General features: G+C 33.9%; 1 protein-coding gene across 1 annotated transcript in view; it reads left to right on the forward strand.

Annotated features, from left to right (window-relative positions):
• TSPAN12 (tetraspanin 12) overlaps positions 1-12,743 on the forward strand; it is a 95,050-nt gene that overhangs the window by 51,225 nt on the left and 31,082 nt on the right. The window contains exons 6-7 of the mRNA XM_072652912.1: positions 9,932-10,039; positions 11,798-11,941. Coding sequence (XP_072509013.1) covers positions 9,932-10,039; positions 11,798-11,941 — 252 coding nt within the window. The remainder of the gene's footprint in view (positions 1-9,931; positions 10,040-11,797; positions 11,942-12,743) is intronic.

Below are 12,743 nucleotides of genomic sequence, written 5' to 3' on the forward strand. Positions count from 1 at the left end.
CAAATCTTTACCAAGTTCCATCTCTTGAAGTCTTTAAAGTCTCAGTTTACTTCTATTTTTTCTTTTCTCTTACATCCTTTTCTTGAAGTTAGAATCACTCAGTCTCATGGTCACACTAAATCCTATATCATTTGGAAAGCATCCTGCAGTAGTGTTAATCTGCTTCACCATGTTCCTAAGCCCTCCAGCTTGTATGACTTGTCAGCCATTCATTATTAGACTTTTTAATAGAAAGTTTTGGATGATGAAATTGTATACTAATTTTTAGGGTAGGTTTGGAGTGGTTTTTTTTGCAATGTTCTTTCTTAGATATTTTAGTTTCAATGTAAGTATTGTCTCCATGGGGCACAGCTCACTCCTCATCCATCCCTTCTCATCCCATGTAACTTGTCTGTGCCCTCCTATTACAAGTCTTCTTCAAGGGTACACTTGCCATTCTGGGAATTTTAGCATTGTGTGGTTGCCAATGGGATGCATAATCTGTACATGAATTTATTTAATTTAATAAGTTATTCTTTGTTCTCATTTCTTGACTAACTCCCTGCCTTTCCTGGTCATACAGTTCTTCAACAATGATTTTGCTCCCTTTCCTTGGTAAATGTTTTAAAAATTAGAAAAAATTATGAATGCAATAATCAGCAGATAAAATGTTTCAATATAAAAAGAACAAGAAAGCTGCTTCTTCTTGGTAGATTTTCAAATATATATTGAATTTCATAATACCTTTCCATAAGTGAAGGACTAGAAAGAGACTTCCTTTGTGGCTTTTTTTCAAGTACATATTAAATTAAGACATTTAACAAAAAAGTAAGAAAATTGTTTTTTGTGTTGTCTTCTACAACATCTTTTGATTCTTCTGTGTATTTTTGACAATGTTTTAATATTACCTTTTTTTATATTTCTCTAATTTTTTACTAATTCACCCTTTACCCTTTATCCACCCACAGAAATCCGCCCTTATAAGCAAAACAAATCAATACATTGACCTTATCTGATTTTGTTGTGTGCTTTATCATAGTATGCTGCAGCTTATGACCACCATGTGACTTTCTGTTGTCCTTTGGGAGATGTGCAACTCTTATGCGTTGGAGATTGTGATATTCCATACTCCATAGCCACAAAGCATCCCTGAAAGAATATTAGTGTTAAAGAGATGGGTCTTTGTTTCAGAGGGAAGCCTGAAGGTATTAAAAGCACTGCACAATTTACCAAATGCAATTCAGCTGGTTCTCCTCCTCCTCTTTAATTCTGTGTACCCAGTTTATGGTGTATCTGGGGTGTCTGTTCAAAATATACATACAAACTGATAGACTAGCTCTACAAGCTACTCAGGGTTTTTGTTTTGTTTTGTTGATTTAATTTTTTGACTTATTAGTAAAATCAGTAAATGTAGATTTTATTAAATCCTGGAAAAGTATTTAATAAAAAAAATTTTATTTTATACCTCTTATAAGAATAGGATTGAGACCTTTGTATAATCTTTTTTTTTTTCCAATTCAGTATACTTCAGAGAATTGATTTATTTATGGTAGATTTTTTAAAATGCTTGTTAAATAAATGATTGAATGAAAGAATAATTTTGTTTTCCTAAGACTCACATCTGAGAAAAAGAGAAAAAGAAGAATTTTTTGGACCTTCTTACTCTATCCAAAAGATAGGTATTTTCAGCCTATCATCCAAAATATAGGTGTCACATAGCAATTATGTTCCTGATAGAAGGGGAAGGTAGGAGGAAAGGAGGAATTTTTGGCAGTTGCATATTCGTAGTTGGGCAGTATTGTTTCTTTGACTAGAGATTTGATGGTGAATCTGCTACCATGATGTAAGAAAGCTTTGAAGACTAAGTGAAAACTACAGATTAAACTGATTTTTTTTGCAGAGTATGTTTTGGCACCTGTACAGATCTGAGACCCTGTATAAATATGCATGTTTCCAATTTATGACAGCTCTAAGCTTGAAAGAAGAACTTATGACTAATTTCTTCCATCCGCAACATTAAAAAGCTAGGGCAGACTCTGTTTAATGTAAAATAATAAACTGTTTCTTAAAAACTAAATGTTATATAATTGTATTGGTTTACCAAACTGAAAGAAAATATCAGTATATGCTTTATATTAAAAAGTCTCATTCTCACTGTAAGTCCTGATGGTAGCACCTCTTGAGGGGTGAGATGAAGCTGGTTGATTCTTAGAATTAATCTTGCTCCTACTGTGTACATAGTAGTAAAGTCAGTGCTCTTTTAAAATTGTCCTCATCCTCAGAAAGAAATCTATCAACAGTGTTCATGCAGTGGAGAGCAATTCTCAAAATAAACTTACTACCCTTGTTCTAGCAGTAGCTTTTGAATTGTACTCTTTATGCTGTTTTTAAAAGTCAGAGTTGACTCTGCCTCCTGATTTTAAAGTTAAATTGTACATTAGATGTGTAAATATTCACACATGTAATGTTACATATGGATAGTTTTAGTGAGATTTGACTCATCTCTGATGAATTACTAAAAATTAAAGATGAATTAAAATATTTACAAGAGATATTTTTACACCAACTGTATCAAACACACACACACACACAAACTTGTGGAACTAAATGCCAGTTTATAGTTTAGATACTCTATGATCTCTTCCTATCTTGATATTGAAACAATCAGATTGATATACTATCATCTTTTAATTGACCCTATTTACAGTTAATTGAGTTTGTCCTGTTATCTCCCCAAGTCATGGTTCTTTGTCTCTGAACTTAGCTCAGAATTTAGCTGGCCTTTAATTTGTTGAGTTAAATTTAGAAATCCAGTCTTCTTGTTAATCACTGTTCTGTTCTTGTGTCAAGGAAATCTCTTGCCCTTGAAGAATGCAGGTGGACACCAGGGATGTGGTCTAATATCTTTACACCACCAAGCTATCCTTCAAGGATGTCTGGCTTGTTATCTAAAGAAGTCTGGTCCACTATATCTCACCTTGCAGCTGACCTCAAACAATGACCACTTCTTAACCACAAGGAGGAAGGAGGGGGTTGTTGCTAGCTCGTTATTCCCAGTTTCCAGTTAATCATATTGTCTCCCTTGCCTCAACTCTGTAACCAATCGTATTGGTTTCACCATTCATGTTGTAGAACTCATTTAACCAATCATAACTTGTTCCTTGCCTATGAATTCCTGTTCTTTATTCTGTACTTCCTCCAAAACTATAAAAGGGTAGCCATTCCCCACTTTGGAGTCTTAGCTTTTACTGAGAAAGTTGAACTTTGTACCTCTGTTTTCCTAATTTGGAACACAATATAATTCCATCTGTAGCAGCTCATGGCATTTTTGATGGTACTAATGCCTCATAAAGGTCCTGAATAGATAGATATATATTAGTAAAATTCTATTAAAGCAGTTAGAGATGTTTTATTATGATACCTGCGCATTTATTTACCCCTATTTACTCACTAGGAAGAAGGGTTAGTAATAAAAATGTGTAGAAAATCTCCCACACCCCCTTAACAAAAAGAGCACTGATTTTGGAATCAGAGGACCTAGATTTAAATTCTAATTCTGCTTCTGGATGTATATTGAAATTCCACCTCAACTTCTTATTGCATGTATAACCTTGGATAAGTCACTTAACCCCTTTCTCTTCTCTTTTCTTTTTTTTCCCTTTGGCTAGGCAATTGGGGTTAAGTGACTTGCCCAGGGTCACATAGGTAGTAAGTGTCAAGTGTCTGAGGCCCGATTTGAACTTCAGTCCTCCTGACTGCAGGGCCAGCTATCTATCCATTGTACCACCTAGCTGTACCCACTTAATCTCTGAATTCCCTCATTTATAAAATGAAGGAACTCTAATTGATAGTTTCTAAGCACCCCCTCCAACTGTAAGTTTATTATTTATGAGCCATAAATGATAAACCTGGATCCAGTGATCCTACAGAAGTTTCTCCAAAGCTCTCTCATTTCCAGTTTTACTCTGTGTTTAACTTGTACACGAATGGCACTGAGAATGAAAGTTCCATAGATCTCTAACAACTGCTTAATTTTATAGAATCCAAACTCCACTTAAAGTATGCTTTGTGGTGATTGCTGTTCCCTATGGGAAACTAATGAAAGTGTACACTAATATCTGGCTACATCCCAACATTTTACATCAGATCCTCAATGGCTTATCTTGTTTTTTCCAAAACTCAAGCTAATTGTGGTCATGTGAGATGACAAGTACATTTTGTTGATAAGACTTTATTCAGTGAAACAGGATGTGTTTTGATGTCTCAAGCAAGAGATTTGATATTAGATGTCCTCTGTGTCCCTCTGGTATATCTGTGCTTTGAATTTTATTAGTTTTCATTTGCCATGTTGTCTTTAGATGTTTGCCTCCATAGTCTGTTTTAGATGGCAAATTTCTAGTGAGCATTCCTAATCCACTTGACCATTAGGATGAATTTGTGACGATTTGTTGAACTTTTATAAGGCCATAGGTACTTAAAGTAGATCCAGGTAGAATGTAACACTTCAAAAGATCTGTGCTTCCTTTAGTGTGGGTGAGGCGGTTTCTCTACAGGATAGTATCACACTGTCTTCATGAGTTGCTGTAAACAAACATTTATTACCTGCTAGTCAACCATTAAATAAGGGAATCAGTGAATGGTTTGGATAATAGCTCCATCATCCCTTCATTTTTTCCTTTTTTTACATTAGTTTATTTATTTTTAGTTTTCAACATTCACTTCCATAAGTTTTAAATTTTCTCACCCTCCCTCCCCAAGATGGCATGCAATCCAATACAGGTTCTACACATACATTCTTATTAAACATATTTTCACATTAGTCATGTTACATGGAAGAATTATAACAAATGGGAGAAACCATAAGAAAAATAAAACAAAATAAAACAGAAAATAAAATAGTCTGCCTTGCTCTTCATTCCAACTTCATTGTTCTTTCTCTGGATGTAGATGGCATTTTCCATCACGCCCTGTTGGTCAGTCTGCCAAGTGTGATGTGATACCTCAGAATTGTTTTGATTTGCATTTCTCTAATCAATAGTGATTTAGAGCATTTTTTCATATGACTATGGGAATTGAAAACTGTATGTTCATATCCCTTGACTATTTATCAGTTGTATTCTTGTGAATTTGACTCAGTTCTCTATATATTTTAGAATGAGACCTTTAATATAATCAAAATTATCCACTTTGCATTTCATAATGTTCTCTATCTTTTATTTGGTCATAAATTTCTCCATAAATCTGACAGATAAACTATTCCTTACTCCCTTAATTTGTTTATCGAATCAGCCTTTATATCTAAATTGTGTACCCATTTGAACTTTATTTTGTTATATGGAATCAAATGTTGATCTATGCCCAATTTCTTTAATGCTATTTTCTAGTTTTCTCAGCAGTTTTTGTCAAATGGTGAGTGTTTATCCCAGAAGCTGGGGTCTTTGTTTTATCAAACAGTAGACTGCTATAATCATTAACTACTGTGTCTTGTGTAACTAATCTTTTCCACTGATCTACCCCTCTATTTAGCCAGTACCAAGAAGTTTTGATGATTGCTACTTTATAACACAATTAAGATCTGGTATGGCTAGGCCACCTTCCTTAGAATTTTTTTTTTCATTAATTCCCTTGATATTCTGGACCTTTTGTTCTTCCAGATGAACATCATCCCTTCATTTAAAAAAAAAACTCTGTCATAATTCTAATCTCCTTAAAAAACTTAATTATTAATTTCATCCACAATGTCTCATGTCATCTCTAATTAATTCTTCTTCTGTATACTTTTTTCATTCCTTGTTTCTGATCTCCCTTTCTGTACTGAATCAGATTGAATGTAGTCAGTACATCTAACTTCACAAAAGTCATGCCAATAGTAGTTCCAGCATTTGCCATCTAAGATTATGCCAAAACCATATTGATGAAATGTAGGGACCCAGAGAGATCAAATTTATATCTGTCTTCTGTTGTATATAGAGATTGGCACTGTGAATATATCTGAGGCTAGTCCATTCCCACAGACTCCCCATTATTTCCTATTCAATTGTTCTACCCCAAGTTTCATGAATTTACTTGAATTTCATTACTTCATGAATGTAAGTTGCTTACATTTCTTTCTTTTATAAGTTGTCTTTTACTTCACCTTCTTTTGATCCTCCTTTCTCCCATAGATAGGAATGTGGTTCAAAATCCTCCCTTTCCCCTTCGCTAAAACCCATCTCTTAGCTTCAGCAATATTCTTTCATGATGCTCTTTTCCAAAAAGTGAAACTGAAATGATCTTAGGATCTTTGAATTGGCATTTCACCATAAATGGAGGCACTTTTTAAAATTTCCATTTAATCACCATTAATTAATTAATTAACAAGGATCTATTCAGGTCCTATTATGTTCTTTTTTTTTTTTTTTTTTGCAGTATTTTATTGTTTGTTTTCCATTTTCTGCAATCATTTCCATAAGTCTTGGATTTTCTCCCCCTCCGTCCCTGAGAGGACATGCAATCTTATATGGTTTCTTCACATTAGATCTTATTAAGCATATTTTCACATTGGTCATGTTGCATAGAATGGAGCCATTTCTTCCCACAGATTTAAAAAAATTTTCTGTTTGGTATTGAAATTCTGAACGTTAATAACTATATGCTATGGCATTTCAGAAGTGGGATTTTTTCTCTTAACAGAAATCTTTGGATTCCATTAATCATTACTGTCTATGTCCAAAACTTCTGGATGATTATTTTATATTTTTCCCATAATGTATGGTATTTAAGGTTTCTATTAATGTCATGTTTTCCTGAGAGGCCTGCAATCCTTAAATTAACTCTGTAAACCCCATCTTTAGTGCTATTTACTTTGGCTTATATAGTATAGAATTAATAACAAAGTTGTCTTTGCCAATTTTTTTTTCCACTTCTGTATTTTTGAATTCCAAACCTTCATTGCCTTTTAGAGCTACTGTTTTGGAATCTCCATTATGTGCTGTAAGTTTTCTACTTTATCCTTATTCTTTGGGAGCCTTGATTTCTCACCTAATCTTTATCTTTTAAAAGTTTTATTCCTCTTTTGAATCATTTTGAATTTTCTTTGAGGAATCTGTATAGTTCTCTTTTTATGTTACTTTCTTCAAAACATATTCATTATTATATCCTTTTGGGGGACATTCTCACTCATTTTTTCTTCTGTTTTGATGAGTTTTGTTGTTGGTGTTATCTGCTCTGGAGCTAAGTTTTTATCTAGGCTTTCTCTCCTCAGATTTTGAGTTTTGGCCATTATATTCCCAGTAGCTTATCTTGGCTTCCTTTCTCACTCTTCAAGCCCTCCTTTTTCCACTGCTCTGGCATCCACTTCAGAACCCCTCCTTCTCTCCTCCCCCATCACCCTGCCTAAGAATGGGTGTCTGGAATTCTGTTCTTCTCAGGCTACAGTAAATTCCATGACAAATAAATGATCACAAGTCGGATTTTATTTCTTTTTCCCTTGATCATAGAATTGCCTTTCCCTCTACCTAACTTCATTACCACATCATTCACTCACTACCACCACTAACCCCCAAACATACACACATACTCAAATAATTGTACTCCCTTTGCTTCCTAAGACTGGTCAGGATCAGTATTTTCCAACTTTGTGGGGTCAGATAGAGTCACTGTCATGGATTGGGGGAGGGGGGAATTTGTTAAGGGCTGCCACTACATAACCAGACCTTGGAATACAAGCCTCTGAGGTTTCCTACATTAATTGCATTTAGCATGCCAATTGACCTGCTGGTGGGGAAGATGAGTGGAACCTTATAAGTATTTTAGCTCTGATTTTATTCCACAAGGCTTTGATCTTGAATGTTGTTTCTAACTTCTTATCTTGTTGATTCAGCCTTAAATACTATAAATTTGGCTTGTTATTTCCTCTTTTTGAGGTTATTCAGTTGGAGCAATAATGCTGAAAACAACTACTGTGTCATATTACCTAATTCATGGTTCTGTCTCTGTACGCAGCTGGATTCTTTAGCCACAACATTTTATTTGGGTGCCAATAAGACATTTCCCTCAACAATTAGGTAGAATCTATGGATATTCCTTGTTCTTTTGTAAAACAGAATACTCTTCTTCCATATAAATTCTGTTTTTCTCATGTCTTTTTTTCATTCCAGTTCAGTTTTTCTTCTCTGTGTTCTGTTCTGCTCCTCAGCCTCTTGATATTAGTTTGTTTTCTTCCTGACTTCCTTAGATTGTTAGGGTTGTTTTGTTTTTCCCTGTCCTAGCTAGGACTCTGTCATTGACCAAAAGATAGAGAATAAAGACCTTTTTTTAATCTTTCCCTCGAGCTATTAGAAAAGAGCTTGTACATACATATATAATTTATCAAGACAGGAAAAAAAGACAGGAAAGACAAACATAGCATAAACCTAATATTCACTGGGATATTTCTTTCTTCCTGGGATATTTCCTGGAGCTCAAATAAAGCTATATAATAATAATAATTTATATAACATTTTAAAGTTTGCAAAGCACTTTATATAAATTCTCTCATTTGCTAACTAAAGAATTTCTTTAAATAATTAAAATAGTCTTGATAATGAAAGAACAATTCAAAAGTTGTGAGTTAATATGACTTAGTGGTAGAAGCATAGCAGTCAGACCTGCTGTCTACCCTCAGCATTGCCACCAATTAGCAGTATGAGCGAGGCAAGTCACTTAATCTTTGTAGGTACAGGTTGCTTCAACTGTAAAACCAGAATTGGACTAGATGATTTCTAAGTTTCCTTCCTTTTCTAAAAAATCTGTGGTTATCAATTTGCTCATCATTTCTGGGGATATTAGACAAAATTTTATCTCTAGTTGTTGTAGTTATATTACCTTTAAAAATGGGAATCAGCATAATAGATTTAACAAATAAGGAGACCAGTCTAGCTAGAACAAAAGGTTTATTTAGGAAAACAGTTATAAATAAGAATTTAAATTTAGCTGAAGACATATGTTTTATCATCAGACATGGCTAATGTATTTATTTATTCTCTCAGACTACACATATTTGTTATGAGAAGATTTCTACAAAGAAAGAGTGGTAGTGCTGGTGATTTGTGGGTAATTATACATAAAGCAAAAACAGAACATCAATGAAACATTTTTAAAATGCAGGTTAAAAGAATGAAATTAATGAAAGCATAGAGGCAAGAATGGGCACAGTGTGTTAAGAAAAAGTGACTAGACTAGTTTATTTGGAACATAAATTTGTAAAGAAACATAGTTGAAAACGAAACTGGAAAGGAAGTACAGACAAGTTGTGGAGGGCTCTGCATGCTACACTAAGGAATTTGACTTTTATTGTGTAAGTAACTAGGGAACAATTGAAGTCAGGTTTTGTTTTGTTTTAATCAGGGAAATGACATAATAAATATGATGTGATAAGTAGACGAATCAGTTCCATTTTGTTGCTTGCAAGCACTTTCCTTGTGAAATGACTTTGAGTCGTTGAAATTGGTGATCTGTACAACACTTCTAATATACAGTATTCTCTCTTCTAAATTCAGCAATGGTTTCTTTTCCATGTTTCCTTTTCAGTCTAATCCCACCTAATTTCAGTCACTTGAAAAACTACAATAACCAATCTCAAGATTGACTAAAACTCCTGTGTCCTTTTCTGTAGAAATGTATATAGTTTGTTAACTAAAACTCTCCTATTTTTATCTATTGTGATTATAGGTAGTTACTTCTGGTTTTTTTTTTTTCAGTTAAAATGTAAGCATGGAAGGAGAGCTATTTCTAATGCAGTTTTTCCATTTCCTTCTACAGTTAGTATTTTGCTCAGTGAATCCCTGTTTGGCTGACAGTATAGACACTCAGTGAATTTGTGTATAATCCAGTCACTAAACAAATGTAGACTTTTTCTAAGAAATGCATATTTTGGATGGGGTGTTTAGACTAGAACATAATTTGGTTGTGTTATTTTGTTTTTGATCTTTAGGTCCCAGTGCAGTGGTCCGATATGGTCACTTTGAAAGCTAGAATGACAAACTATGGCTTACCTAGATACCGGTGGCTGACTCATGCTTGGAACTTCTTTCAGAGAGAGGTAAGAACTCTTTTGAAATAAATGAGTGAGACGAAGTGGCACATACTTGATCTTTTGAAGCAGTTGTCAGGGAAGTTTTTATTTCATTGAGAAATTTTTGTAATCGCAGTATTTATAACAGACATCAATTTTTTTGTTTGTAATTTTTTCCTTTATAGAAGCAATGGCTCAGGTATAGGACAAAATCTGGGAGGTAATTTATAAGACAATAACTTATATTTATAAAGTATTTAAAAGTTTATGAAGTTTGTCTTGGCAACCCTGTGATGAAGGTAATACAGATATTATTATCCCATTCTACGTATTGAGAAATTGAGACTCAGAGAGATTAGCTGGGTTGTTTATATTTCCATCGCTAGTAAGTGTTAGAACTGGGGTCCAGATCTTAAGATTCCAAGATGGGGATCAAAAACACTCAGATACTTCTCCCTTTTACAAGCAGGGATTCTTTACTCCAAGCTCAGGGCTAAATCTGGCTCATTATGCTAAATTTGTTGAAATGCTCAGGCTCGCACTACCACAGATTTCCTATGTATTTGAAGGCTTCCTAATTTTGTTTGGTTAGTCTGTGTTTGTACTACAAAAGAACATAAAGAAAACCAATGAGAGCGCTAAAGTCTGTGAAGAAAACTTCTCCTGAAAGTGTAGAATCTCATACTACAAAATCATAGTATAGCCCCTACTCTCTTCAACCCAATAAAGCCAAAAAGAAAAACCCACTTGGACAAAAATTAATGAATCTTTTTTTCCTCTGATGATTGAAGATGCAAGATGTTACCATCTGGCGTTGTAAATGGAGTTTCTTATTTTGGCATTAATTCATTCAAATTGCCAAGGTATATGATATTTAAAATGCTAACTCTATATAGAGGTCAGTCTTCTGGGCTTTTCATTATAATCACTAAACCATCCTATAGAGAGCAAGAAAAAAAACTTTTAAGACACCCTGAAATAATTATTACAAGTTTCCTACACAAAAACTGCAGAATAGAATCAAAAGGGATTGTAGAGATCATTTTCTCTGACCTCCTCCATTCATTGGAGATAGCAAGTAACTCTCCCTAGTTCACACAGCAGTCTTCTGACAATCTTCTTTTTCCATGTGTTCTCTTTTCTTTGTAGGTCTTGATTTTATTTAACATAAGAGTCTTTAAAAAAACAAACAACTTGGCTATCTTTTTTCTCCCTAGCACATAGCATGTTAGAAATAGCAAATTCAAAGGGAGGTTCAAGGATATTGTTAAAGATATGTGTAGCTGGGAGAAAAGACATCCAAATTTCAAAGGATATAGAAAACTTGGATGTGGATTTGGATCTACCCACCAAAATCACAGAATCTATTAATATAGACATAAGAAACCTTTCAATCTAGCCAGAAGTTAAATTAGTGACTTGGAAGTAAATGTGGTTAGAGATTAAATTACAATGATCAAATTCTACATTGTTTCTATTGTTTTGCTAAATTGACATTACTGTAAGATTTTTTTGTAAAAAATAAAAATCTCTCAGAGTTTGGGGACTAAAAGGGATACCCTTATTGGCAGCTTTTGTATATCATGCATATTATTTTTCAGAAGTATACTGATATTGTAATTGACCACACTATCATTATGAATATGGAATATATGTCATAAGTCATGGATAGCAGAAATAGAGTTGGATGTTGCTATGGACATATAAGAAGTGTGACTGTCTTATCTCCTTTGAGTAAAGGAAATTTCTTGTATTCCCTGATCCTGGCTGGTCTTCTTTTTGCAGTTTAAGTGCTGTGGAGTGGTGTATTTCACAGATTGGTTAGAAATGACAGAAATGGACTGGCCTCCAGATTCCTGCTGTGTTAAGGAGTTTCCAGGATGTTCAAAGCAGGCAAATCGTGAAGACCTCAGTGACCTTTTTCAAGAGGTAAGGAAAGAAACCATATTTCAAGTACAAGTATTCTATGATTTTAACATTTTGGTAATGAAAAGGATATCTGAAAATCAATACTTGACTGAAGAATATTTATATAGACATTTTCCTACTGACTCTAAATATACTTTTAAAAAAAACCTATCAAGCAACCAAAAATTAAATGAGATAACATTTATAAAAGTGCTTTACCCTAGAATTTCTTCTTTGCCAGAGTGGAGGAGAACAGTCAAAGAATGAAAAATATGTTTAAACATTAAAATGTAAACATATAAACAACTTGTATTTGGATCTAAGACATATCAACAAAAAAATGTTGATCCTGGCTAGAAGTAAATTTTTTATTAAATGGATTTCAGATTCTGTCCTATGGAAAGACAGGGTATTTGTGGTATTTTAAAAAGTTTCCTTAACAACATGTACATGGTAAATTTGTGTTTGGTCTCTACTAATATTGTACCTAGGGTTAGGTTATTTGAAAATTATACATAGCAAAGGAGTCATATAGAGGCATGGAAAGTTTTGAAACCTCTGATCCTTTCAAACAAACAAACAAAAATCCAGTGGCTGTCAGAGTTGTTCTCCAGTTCCCCCTGCTGGCTAATGATTAAAGCTATTAACTTTATATAGTTATTCATTTAGTTAACAAATTTTTTTTTTTTGGTAGGGGAAAAGGGGGATGAGGGGTGGAAAGTGACCACTGTGTTGAAGATACAGTCCTAGATGTTCAGAAGTGGGATACAATTTGAGCAAGAAGCATTTAGAATCTGTTTCACGGGGGGTAGCCCTCAATAAA

This window comes from Notamacropus eugenii, chromosome 3 (assembly GCF_028372415.1).
Source record: "Notamacropus eugenii isolate mMacEug1 chromosome 3, mMacEug1.pri_v2, whole genome shotgun sequence".
Taxonomy (NCBI): domain Eukaryota; kingdom Metazoa; phylum Chordata; class Mammalia; order Diprotodontia; family Macropodidae; genus Notamacropus; species Notamacropus eugenii.